The sequence below is a fragment of the Moschus berezovskii genome, chromosome 14 (genome assembly GCF_049115385.1).
Source record: "Moschus berezovskii isolate FMDL1 chromosome 14, NW_MosBer_1.0, whole genome shotgun sequence".
Lineage (NCBI taxonomy): Eukaryota > Metazoa > Chordata > Mammalia > Artiodactyla > Moschidae > Moschus > Moschus berezovskii.
This window is the reverse complement of record NC_142473.1, coordinates 47074248-47094668: the sequence shown is the minus strand read 5'-3', so window position 1 is coordinate 47094668 and position 20421 is coordinate 47074248. Positions and strand designations below refer to the sequence as shown.

Genomic DNA, 20421 nt, shown 5'->3' with positions numbered 1-20421 from the left:
ATTATCGATTTTGATCTTTACTATGTAAATGTGCTATAAATCATAAGATGCTGCTATTCTTCGTTCCAATAGCCCTTCTATAAGAATACAATGTCCCAAGTTTAGAGAAAATTCATATTCCTTTTTTCAAAGCAAAATGCACTGCTGTGATTTTTTTTAAATTGTTGTTTATAACAAGTCTTATTCCAGTAGACAGTAGTGCTGTGGTTTTGGTTAACTTTTTCAATAAGTAATTTATCATGTAAAAGAATAGTGCTGTTTTTTTATAGCTGTTAGAATATATTTTGTGTAATAATTATGTAGTGATACTAACTCTGTTATGTGTTTTACAATGACAAATTTTCACATATTGAAAATATGTGAGAAACGTAATAAGCAGGAAATTAAAAACACAGGATACAAATGTAACAGACATTATAATAATGGTCAGAAATTTAACATTTTATAGTATAAAGCATTTTCACATATTTAATCTCAGTCCATTCTAAAGGAGATCAATCCTGGGTGTTCATTGGAGGGACTGATGCTAAAGCTGAAACTGCAATACTCTGGCCACCTCATGCGACGAGTTGACTCACTGGAAAAGACTCTGATGCTGGGAAAGGTTGGGGCGGGAGGAGAAGGGGACGACAGAGAATGAGATGGCTGGATGGCATCACCGACTCTGTGGACATGAGTTTGAGTGAACTCCGGGAGTTGGTGATGGACAGGGAGGCCTGGAGTGCTGTGATTCATGGGGTCGCGGAGAGTCGGACACGACTGAGCGACTGAACTGAACAAAACTTACAAGCCTTCTTCCAAGCTAAGATTATTCCTTGATTTTAGTAGGTCCAAATAAAGATACATGGAGAAGGAAATGGCAACCCACTCCAGTATTCTTGCCTGGAAAATTCCATGGACAGAGGACCCTGGCAGGCTACAGTCCATGGGGTCACGAAGAGTCAGTCACGACTGAGCACATCAGCAATAGACACAAATTTAACTTAAATTCTGTTTACTCAACTGCCTCACATTGACATAGAAGGTGATTTTATCTCATATTTAGTGTAAGCATGTGCCACAACTTGCCCACTTACTGGTATTTTTTTCCTACCTATTATTAATAAGGACCACTTCTACTAGTGGCATTCCCAGCTTCTATGTAGTTTACATTCTATGTAGCTCGCAAACTCTTCATGCTTCAAAAATATGGGATAAATTAGTACCCACCATAGCAATCTGCCCTAAAAGAACTACTGCCTTTCAGACATATCCTTGGGCAAAAATGCTAAAAATTATTAGAATACTGATTTTATGGATGACTACATATAACAGATAGGCACAATCTGTAAGAAGCTTATCCTATCACCCAGGTAGAATACTTCATTCTCATCTCTGCTATACTCCTGATGCTTGACTCCTGTCTCTTCTATTCTGAAAAGACTAACTGCATCCAATATCATCTGTGCTAAGCTCATTTTCAGCAATACTGTTTCATACTGTGTGTGTGTGTTAGTCACTCAGTCCACTCGGTTGTGTCCAACTCTTTACGACCCCATGGAATGAAGCTTGCCAAGCTCCTTTGTCCAGGCAAGAATACTGGAGTGGGTTGTCTTTCCCTTCTCCAGGAGATCTTCCTGACCCAGGGACTGAACCCAGGTCTCCGGCATTGCAGGCAGATTCTTTACTGTCTCAGTCACCAGGGAGTTCCTACTAATTCTCCCTACAAAATTTCTTTAAACACTCAATTTTAAAAGGAGGATGAAGGAGAGGGCGGGATGAATTGTGAGAGTAATACTGAAACATATACATTAACATATGAAGTGGGAAGTTGCTATATAACACAGGGAACTCAACCCAGAGCTCTGTAACAACCTAGAGGAGTGGAATGGGGTGGGGGGGGCAGGGGGTGGGAGGGATACTTATGGCTCATTCACACTGTTGTATGGCAGAAAACTAAAAATATTTTTAAAGCAATTATTCACCAATTAAATTTTTTAAAAATTATGAACGGAATTATGCAAGTAAAAAATTTCCTGTTTTATATTTCCTTTTTGAAAAGCAATTTATTACAGTATACCATTATATAGAGTTGCCTCAGCTAAGCAATTTGAGGACTTTAAGATCTTCCAAAATTGGAAATAAAGGAGTCTGAGTAGTTGCAAAATTCTGTAAGGTCTACAATTCCCCCCTGAAAACTTCATTTCTTGCCTAATAGTCCCTTAATTATGTTGACAAGTCTATATGACAAAACCTAATTTATTCTTGCATCGGTCTGAAAAATAATGACTACATGAGACAAACATATTTTAGGATTTCAAAGTTTCAGACAACTGGGCCACTAGTCTTCAGTTCAGAATGCAGTTTACCTCTAGCAAAGAAAATATCCTGATATTTTCCCCTTCAACAGCTCCTGGACTCACCACTATTCCAAAAGTAGGGCAAATTCGTTTGTAGGGCTATTATATATTCATCCAGAAAGCTCCCTATTTTTAAGAGGCACACAAGCCGTAAGTTTTTTAAACATATATACTTATAAGGCAGCATTTTCCAAAGTGTCTTCTGCTGGAGGCTAACAGACATTGCTTAGGTAAAAAGGTCTCCTAATCAAAAATTTTGGAAACAATAAATTAAAGCCAAGTTAAAAAGGTTTCAATACTGCAGGAATTTTCAGACTTTGATAGGCAAATCTCATTTGTGCAATGTCAAGCAAAGAAGATATGAATTATTTCTCCAACTTACTGGACCAATGAAACCCTCCTTATTAAAAGCATCTAGAGGACCTAGTGCCCTATGAAACATATGCTGAGTAAGGCTGTCACAAGCTGTTCTAGGATAGAAAATGTATGAAAGTGAAATATGCATATATTTCTATGTTCTATATCCTAAGAAGACTAAGTTAATACAATGTTTATTTAATAAATATATTATTATATTTTATACCTGTTTCGTTAATTCTCACATTTCATAGAGTAAAGTGAGATTTGAAAAGATTAGAACATAGATAACGCTGCTGCAAGCTAGGGCACTTTACAGCTGCCCTAAGAAAATATTCAGCATGCCTGTGGCCAATTCTCACCACAAGTTAGAAACTTCTACTCTAGACCAGTGGTTCTCTAACTTTAGTGCACAACAGGATCACTTAGGGCTTGCTAAAACCAATTTTTGAGTCCCACCCCTAAAATTTCTGATTCAGTAGGTCTGAGGTAGAATCCAAGAATTTACATTTCTAACAAGTTACCTAGTGATACTGATGTTGCTGATGCAGGGATCAGTTATGTCCCTCTCTTTGCGACCCTATGGATTGTAGACTCCTCTGCCCATGGGATTCTCCAGGCATGAGTACTGGAATGGGTTGCCATTTCCTCCTCCAGGGGATCTTTACTACCCAGAGATCGAACCCGCATCAGTTAGGTGTCCTGCGTTGGCAGATGGGTTCTTTACCACTAGCGCAAACTGGGAAGCCCAGAGATCATGCAGTTTTAAGCTAATCAATATGAGAATATAAAAGAAAATAATAACTGTAACATATACGCCAGACACTGTGCTAAGCATCATAAGAGTGTAATTAATTCATTTATACAATCAAGAACTTATTAAATACTATTTTCCATTAGAAATGACATTCTAATTTTGAGTCACAAAAATGTACAAAATTAGCCTATTCATCTTAGTAAAAAAGTAAAGAATCTGTCAAAGACTAACAGAATCAAAATAAATAAAAATCATGATCGACTGATTTAAACACAAAAATCCCTAAGTTTATAATTTTTAATTGATCACTTCTAAAGATGGCTAAAGGGCTTCCCTGATAGCTCAGCTGGTAAAGAATCCACCTGCCTTGCAGGAGACCTGGGTTTGATCCCTGGGTTGGGAAGATACCCTGGAGAAGGGAAAGGCTACCCGCTCCAGTATTACCAATCTAACTGTAGTCAATGAAAGTTCTATTTAATAACTAAAATTCAGTTAATAAACACAGAAAGAATAATAGAAGGAAGAATTTACCTTTTTCAATTCTTACTTAAATAATGTATTTAGGCAAAGATCATCAATAGATCCCAAACTACTAAGTGAAGGCTGGCAGCACCCCAAACTCACAAATCAATCTTAACAATACTATAAGTAGAACCACCAGAAGTTAAGTTTATCTTGATGAGACACAATAGGAAGTACAGTACAATCTTTGAAGTGATCTTGCTTTAAAAATTGCATGTGAATCCAATCAAGCCTCTAGATCTAAATATTACTTTACGGAAACTGGAGAATAGAGATATAATGGAGAACAGAGGTAAAAATAATATGGAGAATTAATCAGCCCAATCCAAAATACAGAACTTTCCATAGGACAAATGACCCAATTTCTCTACTGCCCCCAAAAGAGGGCCTGTTACAGCAAAAACTGAAGAAATATCAACCAAATATAATGTGCAGAATTTGTCTGAATAAGTCAAGACGTTTTCGAGATAAAGTTTTAAATTTAGAAATATATAAGTTGGATATTAGATAATACTAAGGGATTATTCCCTGGTGGCTCAGAGGGTAAAGTGTCTGCCTGCAATGCGGGAGACCTGGGTTCAACCCCTAGGTTGGGAAGATCCCCTGGAGAAGGAAATGTCTACCCACTCCAGTATTCTTGCCTGGAGAATCCCATGGGCAGAGAAGCCTGCTGGTCTATAGTCCATGGGGTCGCAAAGAGTCGGACACGACTAAGCAACTTCACTCACTCACTCAAGGGATTATTCACTGCAATTAATTTTTTAAATATTATAATGGCAGATTGGTAATGTAAAAAAAATCTTTATCAGTTAGAGATATATACTGAAGTATTTGGGGCTTCCCTGGTGGTTCAGACAGTAAAGAATCCACCTGCTAATGCAGGAGACCCACGTTTGATCCCTGCATTGGGAAGATCCCCTGGAAAAGGGAAGGACTGCCCACTCCAGCATTCTTGCCTGGAAAACCCACGGACAGAGGAGCACGGCAGGTTACAGTCCATGGGGTCGCAAAGAGTCAGACATAACTGAGGGACTAAGCATGCATGTAGCATGTACACACTAAAATATCTGCAAGTTAATTATGGTGTCTGGGGTTTGCTTTAAAATGTCTCTCCCTATTTAAAAAAAAAAGGGATTTAAATTTTAAAAGACTGACAAAATTCTGATAATTTTTAAAGCTGGGTCAAGTGTAATGGGGTTTATATACTAGTCACTTAAATTTTGTATTTTAAAAAAATTCCCATCTAAAAAACAAAGAAAATAAAATCTTCATTATGCTTCTCCTATGTGTCAACGTTATTCTAAAGAACATTCATTCATTTTGCTCCTTTGATCACACTTGGTTGCTGACATACCAAAATGTCTTTAGTTTGAACTGCATTATTATTGGTTCACAGATACATTTCCAGACTCATTAAAAGATTCTAACATGATACACATCCTAAGTTGCTTCAGTCATGTCCAACTCTTGCAACCCTATGGACTGTAGCCCACCAGACTCCTCTGTCCATGGGATTCTCCAGGCAAGAACACTGGAGTGGGTTGCCATTTTCATCTTCAGGGGATCTTCCCAATCCAGGGATCAAACCCATGTCTCTTAAATCTTTTGCATTGGCAGGCGGGTGCTTTACTAGTGCCACCTGGGAAGTTCAAAAAATTTAGACAGGTCCATCATTTTTTTAGGTTAAGTCATATAATAAAGTACCTCACATCTATCATATTTTACTGATTACTTAAAAAATGTTATAATCACATTGCCTAACTGAATAATTCTGGGAATATGTTATCAAAAATTTAATGCCAAACTTTTGCTTGTGTTTTTTGACAGTGTTACTGTAACTTAGAAAGATAAGAGCCAAAATTTTTTAAGTTGCACAATTATACTTTGGATGGTTTGTGTCCCTAAGTTCCTCTTCCTTAGACTTCCAAATAATGTGTCATAGTATATTTGGTATGAAGTAATTCACACCAAATGAGAATTAAAAGATCTATTTTTGAATTGATGATATGATCCAAAAATAAAAGAAAAACACATTTTTTAAAAAGGACATAGTTAACTGTTCACATTGAAAATGGGAACAACATTAATGATGACCCAGAAAGGAACATCATCTGGACTTCAATAATATCTTTTTCAAATATTACATCATTGTTTTTACCATTTTTTGGACCAATTCCAAAAGATATTATCTCTCTATTCTTCACCCAGAAAAGCTGTTATATAATTCTGGCTAGCATCTACTACCTAGGTGAACTTAAATAGGAGCTAGAAATCTTATAACTTAAACTCAAAAGAAGCAGACTCTAACTTTGTGTAACGTAATTGTGAATATTAAATAAATTACAATGGTTTGGTCCAGTTAAAGTGGCAAATAGGAAAATATCTGAGCTAAAAAGAAAAATAATTTTCAAGTGTTAATTCTAAATATATGAGAACACCGATCTTGGTTTTTAATATTATTTATTACTCAAATGAGCCAGGGCTCCTTTAAGTACTGGCTGATTTAAAGACTTGAAGGAAGGAAAAACGTGATCCTGGATAACCTTGTTATGACAGAAAGTTTAAAAAGGCTTAAAAAAAAAAACTGTGATGGGGTTTTGACAAGGGAACACAGGAACCATTCTGATGGGGTAATCACTGGTCAAATCTTAGACAATCTGTATATTACAACAATGAAAACCATTAATTATATACTATTGAAGAAAAAAGAAACTAGAATACATGAGACTATATCTAACATAGACAGATAAGACAGAAAAGGTAAAATGTCAACTGCTGACTGGTAAAGGTATAGGTAGAGGGTGTGCATAGTTGGAAAATAGTCATTTTGCAAACATCATACTAAGGACTGGCATAGGCAAGAATCATCACTAAATGCTAAATGTGGTGGGAGGGTAGAGGGATAATTAATGAGTTACAGAATATTTACAGTCAAAGTATCTTACCACACACAGCTTATTAGTTGCAAGGAAAAAAAAAAAAAGCAAGTATACAACGGAGATATCTGACTATCACCAAACCAGGTACTCAAAAAGAACATCAGTAGGTCAGGCTGGTAGCAGACAGACATTGTGTACTTCCAGATATGTACCCTTAGAAGGACATACACTTGGTATTCCAAATACTGGTAGTATTCCAACTACTGATGGATAACCTGAATCTAAAGTGAGAGATATTAGAAAAACAAAAAATATTAAGAGTTCTATTTAAAAGAGGCATTCGGACCTGCATTATTTGAAAATGTCAAAGGCTGAGCAACTATTTCAGATGAAAACAGACAAAAGAGAAATGATAATTAAATGCAACACATGCTTTTTTTAAACTACATCCTATACTGGAGGACCAAAAAAAGACAGTGGGAAAGGCATAAAGAACATTAAGTTAAATGACAAAACTGAATATGGACGGTAGAGGAGATAAAGGTGTATTACCAATGTCAGTTTTCTGATACTGATAACCATACTATGTTTATGTAAGAAAAAAAAACTAACTCATGAAATACACACTGAATATTTTAGGGCAAAGAGAAATGAAACACTAATTTGTTTCAAATAGTTCAGAAAAATGTGTGTGTGTCTGTCTGTCTAAGGAGAAAGATGGAGTGGAGTAGGGGAAGGAGAGTGGGGTCTATTAAAGATAATTAATATTTACAATAATAAAGAAACATCTTAATCCATTTAACTGTTGATGGACTCTTAGCTTGTTGCTGTATCTTGGCTATTGTGAATAATGCTGCAATGAACATAGGAATGCAGGTATCTTTTCCATACCCTATTTTCATTTCCTTTGGATACATACTCAGAAGTGGTATTGCTGGATTATAAGGCAGTTCGATTTTTAATTTTTTGAGGAATTTCCATTATCATTTTCCATAGTATTTCCCACCAATTCACATTTCCACCCACAGTTCACAAGGGTTCCACTTTATCTACAGTCTTGTATACACTTGTTTTCTCTTATCTTTTTGATAACTGCCATTCTAACAGTTGGCAGTGTTAGGTGATATTTCATTATGTATGAGGTGATATTTCATTATGTTATTGATTTCCATTTCCCCAAAGATTACTTACTTCTGCTAAGCAACAACAAAAAAATCCAAGTCACTGGCAAGACCTTTGTTAAGGAGTTTATCCCCAAGTGTTTACTTTTTTTTAAGAGCTTACTGTTTCATTTATTTCCACTCTGATCTTTGTTATGTCCTTCATTCTATTAATTTTGGGCTTAGTTTCGTTGTCTCCTTACAGTGTAAACTTAATTTGCTTGTTTGAGGTTTTGCTCTTTTCCTAATGTAGGTGTTAATTACTATAATCACTGTAAATTTCCCCCCTTTTGATTTAGTCAATAAATTTTGGAATGTTGTATCTTCTTTTTCATTTTTCTCAAGTTCTTTTAAATTCTTCTTTAGTGTATTCTTTGACCCACTCAGTAGTGTATTACTTAACTCCACATAGCTTTAAATTTTCCAGTCCTCTTCTTGTAATTGACTTCTAATTCTACATTTCTGTGGTTGGAAAAGAAGCTTAATGTGATTTTAATCTTAAATGTACTGACTTGATTTGTGGTCTACCATATAATCTATCCTAGAGAATGTTCCATGTATGCTTGAGAAGTATGTTCAGCTGCTATCATATGGAAGGTTCTCCATATGTCCTGTTGGTGCTTCCCAGGTGGTGCAGTGGTAAAGAATCCACCACCAATGCAGGAGGTGCGAGAGCTAAGGGTTCAGTCCCTGGGTGAGGAAAATCCCTGGAGTAGGATATGGCCACATGCTCCAGTATTCTTGCCCAGAAAACTCCATAGGCAGAGAAGCCTGGTGGAACATAGTTCATGGGGCTGCAAAGAATCAGACATGACTGAGTGACCGAACACACACATAATGTCTGTTAAGTGCATCTCGTCTAACATACTGTTTAAATCCAGTTTTCCTTATTGATCTTCTGTTTGAATGATCTCTCCACTGCTGAATATGGGGTAATTAAATCTTTTACTACTATTGTATTATCATCAATTTTTATCTTCGGATTTGCTTTATTCATTTAGGTGCTCTAATATCAACAGATGCATAAATATTTATAAATATTATCTCTCTTGATGAACTATTTTTATCATTATACAGTGACCTTCCTTGTCTCTTGTTACAGTTTTTTGTTCAAAGTCATTTTTTTCTTATAATAAGTACAGCTACCCCAGCTTTCTTTTGATTTCCATTTGCATGAGGTATCTTATTTTCCCCTTCCTTTTCAGCCAATGTACGTCTTTAAAAGTGAAGTGAGTTTTGTTTCAGGTCATTCTGTTTTGTGGTATTTTATTTTCTAAAATCCATTCAGCTACTCTATACCTTTGAAATGGAAATTTAGTCATTTTACATTTAAAATAATTATTGATTATTATGTATTGACTACTGTCATTTTGTTAACTGTTTCCTCGCAGTTTCATAATTCTTCATCTTTATTTTACTACATATAACATTTACCATTACAAGTGAGTTTTATACTTTCACATGTTTTCCTATTACTAATTAGCACCTTTTCATTTCAGATTAAAGAAATCCCTTTAACCTTTCCTACAAGGCCAGTTTAGTGGTGATTAGCTTTTGCTAGTCTACAAAACTCTTTCCTTCAATTCTTAAGGACAGCTTGCCAGGTGAAATCTTCTTGGTTGGCAGGTTTTTTCCTCAGGAATTTAAATAAATCTTGCCACTTCTCTCTGGTCTGCAAAGTTTCTGCTGAAGAAATCTGTTCATCTTCTTATCGGGGTTCCCCTTTAAGAACAGTTATTTTTCTCTTGCTGCTTTTAAGATTCTCTCTCTGTCTTTAACTTTTGACACTAATTATAATGTACCTTGGTGTTGGTCTCTTTGGATTAATCATATTTGGAAATCTCTGGGCTTCTAGGTCTGAATGTCTGTTTCTTTCTAAAGGTTAGGAAAGTTTTCACCCATTATTTCTTCTTATAAGTTTTCTTCCCCTTTCACTCTCTTTACGTCTCCTAGGATCCCTATATAATGCAAACGTTGGTTTGCTTGAAGTTATCTCTTAAGTCCTGACCCTCAGGCAGTAGCTTTTAAAGTATGCACCCAGAATTTTTTCAAGCAAAGACTGAGAGATGAGTTTCTCTTTGTTTCATCCATGCTGAGCCTTAGCAAATCCTTGAAAACCCATTAATAACTCTCTTTGTTACACTCTGGTGGGTCTCATGAACAAAAAGCCCCACTGTCTTTCAGAGCTGGTGTTTTTGGGGTCCATACCTCAAGTGGAAGTCTAAAAATATGGGCAGTAAATGTTGGGTCCAAACTCTTGGCACATCAGGGGAGGAGCTTGGAGTTGTAAGTTCCTTCCCGATTGCATTGCATGTCTCTGTGCCAGGGATGGGGTTTATGGTGAGATTGCATCTCAGCCTTTTTTACTCACTTCAGTGTGGGTATATTCTCATTAGCCTGATATACAGGAATTGCTCAGCTAGTTTCTGGATTTCTTTCAGCAGAAACTGCTCCGTGTGTAGCCACAGATTCAGTTTGTCCATAGTAGTGGGCTGCTGCCATCTTGAACTGGAATCCTGTTACAGTAATCTTAATGTATTACTTGTCTGTAAGTTTATTCAAGGTGAAGGGGGTTGGCAATGATGGAGAGAGGAATAAGAACCAAAATAATCAGTTTTATAATTCTAGGGAGTTGTACAGAGGCACCCTCAGAAATACGGAAATAAAAGAAAATATTGCATTCTCAGAACTAACTTGAATATTCAAAAGATCAACAGAGAAATGAAAGGTCCCTTGAAAGAGACAATGAGGCTCTCAACTAGAGAACATTCTTTCTCATCAGAATGAACTGATCAAAATGGGAATTGAATTAGCTAACTGTTGGCAACACCCACTCGAATGCTATCTAGGACAGAAATGATTAGAATCATAGACATTTAAGTTTTCTGTCTGCACTGACAACATGTTGTTGTTGTTGTTGTTGTTTAGCTGCTCAGTCGTGTCTGACTCTTTGTGACCCTATGGACTGCAATATGCCAGGCTTCCCTTTCCTTCACTATCTCCTGGAGTTTGCTAGACCTTATGTCCATTGAGTCAATGATGCCATCCAACAACCTCATCCTCTGTTGATCCCTTTTCTGCCTGCCTTCAATCTTTCCCAGCATATGGGTCTTTTCCAATGAGTCAGCTCTTCGCATCAGGTGGCCAAAGTACTGGGGCTTCAGCTTCAGCATTAATATTCCAATGAATATTCAGGGCTGATTTCCTTCAGGATTGACTGGTTTGATCTTCTTGCTGTCCAAGGGACTCTCAAGAGTCTTTTCCAACACTGTAGTTCGAAAGCACTCAGCCTTCTTTATGGTCCAATTCTCACATTGGTACATGACTACTGGAAAAACTATAGCCTTGACTATACAGATAATTATTAATTTAAAAAACAGTTGGCCCTGAACAATGCAGGATTCAGAGATGCCGATTTCTCTGTGCAGTTGAAAATCCACACATTACCTTCACAGTTGGTGTTCTGCATCCACATATTCAACCAACCATGGATCGAGTAGTACTATATTTACTGAAAAAAAAATCCATGTATAAGTGGACCTGTGCAGTTTAAGCCCATGTTGTTTAAGGGTCAATTACACAAACAATTGGCTGTGTTAATCTGGCAGGTGTTAAATCTCTGACATGAAAAATTCCTTTGTTTGATTCCACAATCAAAATGAATCTGATTTTGACATGGCTTCCCACAAAGATCTGACAATACGGAGAAAGTGTGCTGATAATATAGATAACATATATTTTATTCTATGTAAACTTTTAACTTATCACTGTAAATTAAAAACCAGCATACTAGTTTTAATACATTGCTCTAATGAACTTTGATGATGTGAATCAGTACCATGATAGTTGGTTTGTTTACTCTTACAGAGGAAAATGAAATTTATGCATCAAGAACATTCAGACCATGGCATTTAATTAAAATAGCAAAAATAACAAATGCTCCTTTGTGAGGCCACTTCAGAAAGCACAACAAATAATGCAAATTGGCTCCTTCAACATCCTGCAAACTGTTTTATAGTTTCCTTGTCATACTAGAGAGACTTAATTTGTGCACAACAAGTTAACATATAACAACAAAAAAGTTTTTCTGATTCCTTTGCGGGGGGTTGGAGGGGGGAATCTGTAGGCAATCAGACTTACACAAGGAAACAAGCCATATGATACTTAAAGCAGAAGTCACCAACACGTGACAGTGGCTACATGTGGGAGAAAGGACTTTTTTTTTTAGTGCAATTATTATGAAGGTTATAGTGGTGGTTGACAGTAAAGAATCTGCTCATGATGCTGGAGACCTGGGTTCAATCCCTGAGTCAGGAAGATCCCTGGAGAAGGATATGGCAACTCACTCCAGTATTCTTGGCTGGAAAATGCACCACAAAGGAGCAATACTTTCTCATAATATCCTTTCTGATTAAATTAGAGGCAGTATTTAGTTATCTGAAACAGAGAGAACCCCAACTAATACTCTGAAAGACCAGTACTTTTAATTTCTATAGTTCTAGCCTAATAATTTCAGTACTATCATTTTGATAATAACACCACTAATAATAATGAGCTAACAGTTACTTCAGTGCTTAAAAAATAATATCAAGCATTGTGACAAGTGATTTATAAATATTCGGATTAAATGCTCTATATTCTGTGAAAGCTACCTCAGGAGAAGGACTAAAAGGGACTAACCACAGCTTCACCATGAGCAGATACAAATCTTCTTATCAACCAATTTGCAGATGTGCTATTCTTAGAAATATGCAGACTATGAATAATATTTTAAAGAAGAACAATTGATCTTGGTCAATTACTTTACCTTTTTGCTCTCTCCAACAATACAGTACCTAAGCCTTTTTAAAGTAGATCACAGAACTCAAACGCAGTTCTAACAAAAACAAATATAGCATAATAAAAAGATTCCTAAAAAGGTGCCCCTTGGCTATAATTTGGCTAGAAAAGTTATTGCACCTGAAGATTGATCTCTGCTTCATAAAAGGTTAGGCACGAGCAGTAATGTCGATCTGAGTCAATATCTGTCAGGACCACCACAAAAAACGTTGGCTGCTTCCTCTCTCTGGACAGCTGCCATCCGCCAGGCTGACAAAACTAAATCAGATAGAAAAAAATAAAACAGTTACATCTTAAAAGTATAAGGTAAATTCATTATTTATAAATCTTTCAAGAATGTTCAATGTTTTCCCGTTTACAAAAATTTTTCAGATATGTCACTTCAGCTATTATTTTTAAAATCAATCAGATTCATAACGTTAGCATACTTTCATTAATGTGCATATGTTTTAAGAAGACAGCCTAGATTTTTCCAGAGATGCCACACATTCTAAGACCTAAGTTGGCATCCATAGGAACAGAGTACTGAGATGAAAAGTTCTGTGTCATCAGAACAAATCATGAGATAATTGAAGATATAAAAGTACTCAGTATCTACCATGGATGGAAAATAGAATTATTTTAAAATATCATCATTAACCTAAGACTTCAATTCTGAAAAATAGACTTTGTTCATCAAGACAGACCACATTCTGGGCTATAAAATACATCTTAATTTATTTAAAAGAATAGAGTTCATATAAAGCATGCTCTCAGACCACAGTAAAATTAAACTAAAAGTCAATTACAGAAAAACAGCTGGAAAATCCCAAAATACTTGGAGATTAAACAAGACACTTCTAAGAATCTCAAAAGAAATTTTCAAATATTTTTAACTAAATGAAAATATAACAACATTTGTGGGATTCAGCAAAAGCAGTGCTTGGAGGCAATTTTAAAGCAGCGAATTTATATATTAGAAAAGAAGAAAATCTAAAATAAATAATCTAAGTTTTAGGAAACTAGGACAAGAAGAGCAAATTAAATCCAAAGTAAGCAGAAGAAAAGAAATAATAAAATTAGATCAGGAGTCAATGAAATCTATAATAGGAAATCAATAGAGAAAAGCAACAAAATCTAAAGCTAGTTCTTCAAAAAGAAGATTAAAGTCAACAAGCCTCTAGCCAGACAAACTAAAAATAAGAGATACTGATTATTAACATCAAAAATGAAAGATGACACATTACTATAGACATTAAAAAGATAATAAAGGAATACTATGCATAAGTCTATATACACAAATTTGATAATCTAGATAAAATCAGTTTCTCAAAAGACATAATCTGATAAAATTCACCAAGAAATAGGCAATGTGAATAGACCCATATCTATTAAAGAATTTGAATCAACAATTAATAATCTTCCAAAATGAAAAGTATCAGGTCCCAAAGGGTTCACTGGTGAATCTCCAATATTGAAGGACAAAACTACAACATCCTCTATAATCTCTTCCGTAAGACTGAAGCAGTCCATTCTAAAGGAGATCAATCCTGGGTGTTCATTGGAAGGACTGATGCTAAAGCTGAAACTCCAATACTTTGGCCACCTCATGCGATGAGTTGACTCACTGGAAAAGACTCTGATGCTGGGAGGGATTGGGGACGGGAGGAGACGGGGACAACAGAGAATGAGATGGCTGGATGGCATCACCGACTCGATGGACATGAGTTTGAGTGAACTCCGGGAGTTGGTGATGGACATGAAGGCCTGGTGTGCTGTGATTCATGGGGTCGCAAAGAGTCGAACACGACTGAGCGACTGAACTGAACTGAACTGATGCATAAGTCTATATACACAAATTTAATAATCTAGATAAAATCATTTTCTCAAAAGACATAATCTGATAAAATTCACCAAAAAATAGGCAATGTGAATAGACCCATTATCTATTAAAGAATTTGAATCAACAATTAATAATCTTCCAAAATGCAAAGTATCAGGTCCCAAAGGGTTCATTGGTGAATGTCAAATATTGAAGGACAAAACTACAACATCCTCTATAATCTCTTCCGTAAGACTGAAGCATAAGAAATACTTCCTGACTCATTCCATAAAGCCAGCATTACCCTAATACTAAAACCAGAAGAAAAAAAAATTACAATAAAACTACATATCACTGAGCTTCCCTTGTAACTCAGTTGGTAAGAATCTGCATGCAATGCAGGAGACCCGGGTTCAATCCCTGGGTGGGGAAGATCCCTTGGAGAAGGAAATGGCAACCCACCCCACTATTCTTGCCTAAAGAATCCCATGGATAGAGGAGCCAGGAAGGCTACAGTCAATGGGGCTGCAAGAGTCAGACACGACTTAGTGACCAAACCACCACCACACATCTCTCATGAACACAGTTACAAAATGCTTTAACAAAATATCTGCAAGTTGAAAATGCCAACATATGAAAAGAATTACACACCATGACAAAATAAGATTCATTTTGGGTATGCAGAGCTGGTTCAACATTTGAAAATCAATTAATCACATGAAGAAGCTAAACAAGAAAAAGTGCATGATCGTATCAGTAAATGCAAAAAAGGAATCTAACAAAATCAAATACCAAGTCACGACAGAAACTCTCAGCAAAGTAAGGATTGAGGGGAAGTTCCTTAACTTGTTAGAGAACACTTAAAAAAAACTACAGCTAACAATATACTTAATGTTAAGAAACTAGATGCTTTCTACCTAAGATTAGGAACAAGGATGTCACTTCTTACCACTCCTTTTCTAAATTATATTGAAAGTCCTAGCTAATACAATGAGTCAGAAAAAAAAAAAAAGGAAATAAAATGTTTACAGATTAAGAATGAATAACTATCTTTTTACTCCCAAATGACATGACCATCTCTGTAGAAAACCTGAAGGTAATAAGCAATTACAGCAAGGTTCCAGGATACAAGGTTAATAAACAAAAGTCAAGTCTCCTATATATACCAACAATGATCAAATGTCATTTGATATTAAAAACCACAATACCATCTTCATGTATTAGCACCCTCAAAATTAAATACTTAGGTATAAACCTAATAAACTATGTATAATCTCTATATAAAAATTACAGAACATTGACAAAGGAAATCAAAGAAATAGAGAGATTCCAATATTCATCAATAGGAAGACACAATATCGTCAAGTTACAATTCTTCCCAGTTTGATTTATAGATTCAATGCAATCCCCCCCCAAAATCCAGCAAGTTATTTATGGATATTGACATATCCATATGACATATGTTAAAGTTGATGTGGAGAGGCAAAAGACCCAGAATAGCCAACTCAAAATAGAAGGAGAACAAAGTTGGAAGAGTGACACTATCTGACCTCAAGACTTCCTATATAGATACAGGAATCAGGACAGTGCAGTACTGGTGAATGAAGATATAAATAGACCAATTAAGAAGAACAGTCAGCCCAGGAACAGACCACACGAATACAATCAACTGAAGTTTGAGAAAAGAGCAAACGCAACACAGTGGAGAAAAGACAGTATTTTCACAAATGGTGCTGGACCAACAAAATATTCATATACAAGAAAGTAAATCTAGACACAGACCTTGTACCCTTCACAAAAATAAACTCAAAGTGGACCATACATCTAAATGCAAAATACAAAACTATAAAATATATAGAGGACGACGTAGGAGAAAACCAAGATAATATTTGTTTCGGCAATGACTTTGATACAACCCCAAAATTATAAACCAGGAAAGAAAGAGTCAATAAGTCAGACTTCATTAAAATTCAAAACTTCTGCTCTGTGAAAGACGCTGTCAAGAAAATGAGAAGATAAATTAAGGACTGGGAGAAAATATTTGCAAAACACATATCTGATAATGTATTATCATCCAAAATATACAAAAGAGATTTTAAAACTAAATAAGCAAGTGAACAACTCAATTTAAAAGACAGCAAAATATCTGAATAAGATTGTTGTTCAGTTGCTAAGTCATGTCCAACTCTTTGCAATCCCATGAATTATAGCATGCCAGGCTCCTCTGTCCTCCACTATCTCCTGGAGTTTGCTCAAATTCATGTCTACTGAGTCAATGATGCCATCTTATCAATCTAATCCTCTGCTGCCCTCTTCTCCTATAGCCTTCAGTCTTTCCTAGCATTGGGGTCTTTTCCAAAGAGTCAGCTCTTTGTAGCAAGTGCCCAAAATATTGGCGCTTCAGCAATGGTCCTTCCAATGAATATTCACGGTTGATTTCCTTTAAGATTCACTGGTTTGATCTCCTTGCAGTCTAAGGGACTCTCAAGAGTTGTCAACAACACCACAGTTCAAAGCATCAATTCTTCAGTACTCAGCTTTCTTTATGATCCAACTGTCACATCTGTACATGACAGATGGAAAAACCATAGCTTTGACTACACAGACCTTTGTCGACAAAGTTATGTATCTGCTTTTTAATATGCTGTCTAGGTTTCTCAAGATTTCCTTCCAAAGAGAAAGCATCTTTCGATTTCATGACTTCAGTCACCACCTGCAGTGATTTTGGAGTCCAAGAAAATAAAATCTGTCACTGCTTCCACTTTTTCCCCCTTCTATTTGCCATCAAGTGATGGGACCAAATGCCATGGGCTTAGTTTTCTGAATGCTGAGTTTCAAGCCAACTTTTTCACTCTCCTCCTCTTTCACGCTTATCCAGCGACTCTTCTCGGCTTCCCTGGTAGCTCAGCTGGTAAAGAATCCGCCTGCAATGCAAGACACCTGGTTTGATCTCTGGGTTAGGATGATTCCCCTGGAGGAGGGCATGGCAACCCACTCCAGTATTCTTGCCTGGAGAATCCCATGGGCAGAGGAGCCTGCCAGGCTACAGTCCATGGGGTCACAAGGAGTCAGACATGATTGAGCGACCAAGAACAGTACAGGATAATAAGAAACTCTTCGGTTCTTCTTCACTTTCTTTCTGAATAAATCTCTCTCCAAAAAAGATATAAAGAAGGCAAATAAGCATATGAAAAGATGTTTAACATCATACTTCATGGTTCAGTTCAGTTCAGTTGCTCAGTCGTGTCCAACTGTTTGCGACCCCATGAACCGCAGCACGCCAGGCCTCCCTGTCCATCATCAACTCCCAGAGTCCAACCAAATCCATGCCCATCGAGTCGGTGATGCCATCCAGCCATCTCATCCTCTGTCGTCCCCTTCTCCTCCTGCCCTCAATCTTTCCCACCATCAGGGTCTTTTCAAATGAGTCAGCTCTTCGCATCAGGGGGCCAAAGTACTGGCATTTCAGCTTCAACGTAAGTCCTTCCAAAGAACACCCAGGATTGATCCCGTTTAGGATGGACTGGCTGGATCTCCTTGCAGTCCAAGCAACTCTCAAGAGCCTTCTCCTACACCACAGTTCAAAAGCATCAATTCTTCTGTGCTCAGCTTTCTCTATAGTCCAACTCTCACATCCATACATGACCACTGGAAAAACCATAGCCTTGAGGAGACAAAGTAATGTTTCTGCTTTTTAATATGCTGTCTAGGTTGGTCATAACTTTCCTTCCAAGGAGTAAGCGTCTTTTAATTTCATGGCTGCAATCACCATCTGCAGTGATTTTGGAGACCAGAAAAATAAAGTCAGCCACTGTTTCCCCATCTATCTGCCATGAAGTGATGGGACCATAAGGGACTGCATGTTAAAAGAATGAGACACTGCCACATGCTCATTAAAATGGCCAAAATACAAAATAATGACAAGGCCAGATGCTGACAAAAATATAGGACAACAGGAACTCTTACTTATTGCCAGTGAGAATGTAAAATGGTACTACCACATTGTAAGAGAGTATGGCAGTTTCTTACAAAACTAAACATACTTTTACCATAAAAGCCAAATACTTACCCAAAGGAGTTGAAAACATATATTCACACAAAACCTGTACGTGGATATTTATAGCAGCTTTATTCATAAATGTCAAAATGTGGAAATAACCAAGATGTCCTTCAGTAAGTGAAGGCACATCCAGGTGAAGGGATATTTTATTGCACTGAAAAGAAATGAGCAGTCAGGCTTTCCTGGTGGCTCAGTGGTAGAGAATCTGCCTGTCAATGCAGGAGACATGGGTTCAATCCCTGGTCCGTTAGGATCCCACATGCTGCGGAGCAACTAAACCCGTGTGCCACAATTAGTAAGCCTGTGCACTAGAGCCCAGGTACTGCAACTACTTAGCCATATGCTGCAACCACTGAAGCCTGCACACCATAGGGCCTGTGCTCCACAAGAGGAGCCCCATACTGCAACTGGAGAGTAGCTCCCATCTCGCCACAACTAGAGAAAAAGCTCGGGCAAGAATAAAAACCCAACACAGCCAAAAACAAAGAAATAAACGAGCTATCAAGCCATGAGAAAACATGGAGGAACGTAAATACACATTCAGTTCAGTTCAGTTGCTCAGTCGTGTCCGACTCTCCACGACCCCATGAATTACAGCACGCCAGGCCTCCCTGTCCATCACCAACTCCCGGAGTACACTCAAACTCATGTCCACAGAGTCGGTGATGCCATTCAGCCATCTCATTCTCCGTCGTCCCCTTCTCCTCCCGCCCCCAACCTTTCCCAGCATCAGAGTCTTTTCCAGTGAGTCAACTTGTCGCATGAGGTGGCCAAAGTATTGCAGTTTCAGCTTTAGCATCAGTCCCTCCAATGAACATCCAGGATTGATCTCCTTTAGAATGGACTGGTTGGATCTCCTTGCAGTATAAGGGACTCTCAAGAGTCTTCTCCAACACCACAGTTCAAAAGCATCGATTCTTCGGCGATCAGCTTTCTTCACAGTCCAACTCTCACATCCATACATGACCACGGGAAAAACCATTGCCTTGACTATTACTAAGTGAAAAACAGTAGTCTGAAATGGCTGCATATAGTAAAATTCCAAATATATAATATTCAGGAAAATACACAGCCATAGAGAGCAAAAAGATTAATAGTTACCTATGGCAGGGAAGACAGTCAGAATTTCGAGGATTTTTAGAGCAGGGAAACTATTCTGTGTAAGAATATACATATATATGTATATACATAATAATACATATTATTATGTAGTCATCAAAATCTATATATGTACACCAAGAATGAAATCTTGGTAAATTACAGCTTTCGGTTCATGATGACGTGATCAATGTGAGTTCATTCATCAACTGTGATAAATATATCACTGTGGTGGGGGATCGGAGAAGGCAATGGCAAATGACTCCAGTACTCTTGCCTAGAAAATCGCATGGACAGAGGAGCCTGGTGGGCTGCAGTCCATGAGGTCGCTACTAGTCAGACATGACTGAGCGACTTCACTTTCACTTTTCACTTTCACACATTGGAGAAGGAAATGGCAACCCACTCCAGTGTTCTTGCCTGGAGAACCCCAGGGACGGCGGAGCCTGGTCAGCTGCCATCTATGGGGTCGCACGGAGTCAGACACAACTGAAGTGACTTAGCAGCAGCAGCAGCAGTGGTGAGGGATACTGATACTGCGGAAAGCTGCATGTTTGGGAACTGAGAATATATGTGAATTCTTTGTAGTTTTTGCTCAATTATGCTATG

At 37.3% G+C, this 20421-nt stretch overlaps 1 protein-coding gene across 4 annotated transcripts in view; it reads right to left on the bottom strand.

Moving 5' to 3' along the window:
* The window catches only part of SBF2 (SET binding factor 2), a 491894-nt gene that overhangs the window by 255564 nt on the left and 215909 nt on the right, over positions 1–20421 (bottom strand). For all 4 annotated transcript variants that reach the window (XM_055423393.2, XM_055423395.2, XM_055423394.2 and 1 more), the window contains exon 3: positions 12974–13111. In XM_055423393.2, the coding sequence (XP_055279368.1) occupies positions 12974–13111 (138 nt within the window). The remainder of the gene's footprint in view (positions 1–12973; positions 13112–20421) is intronic.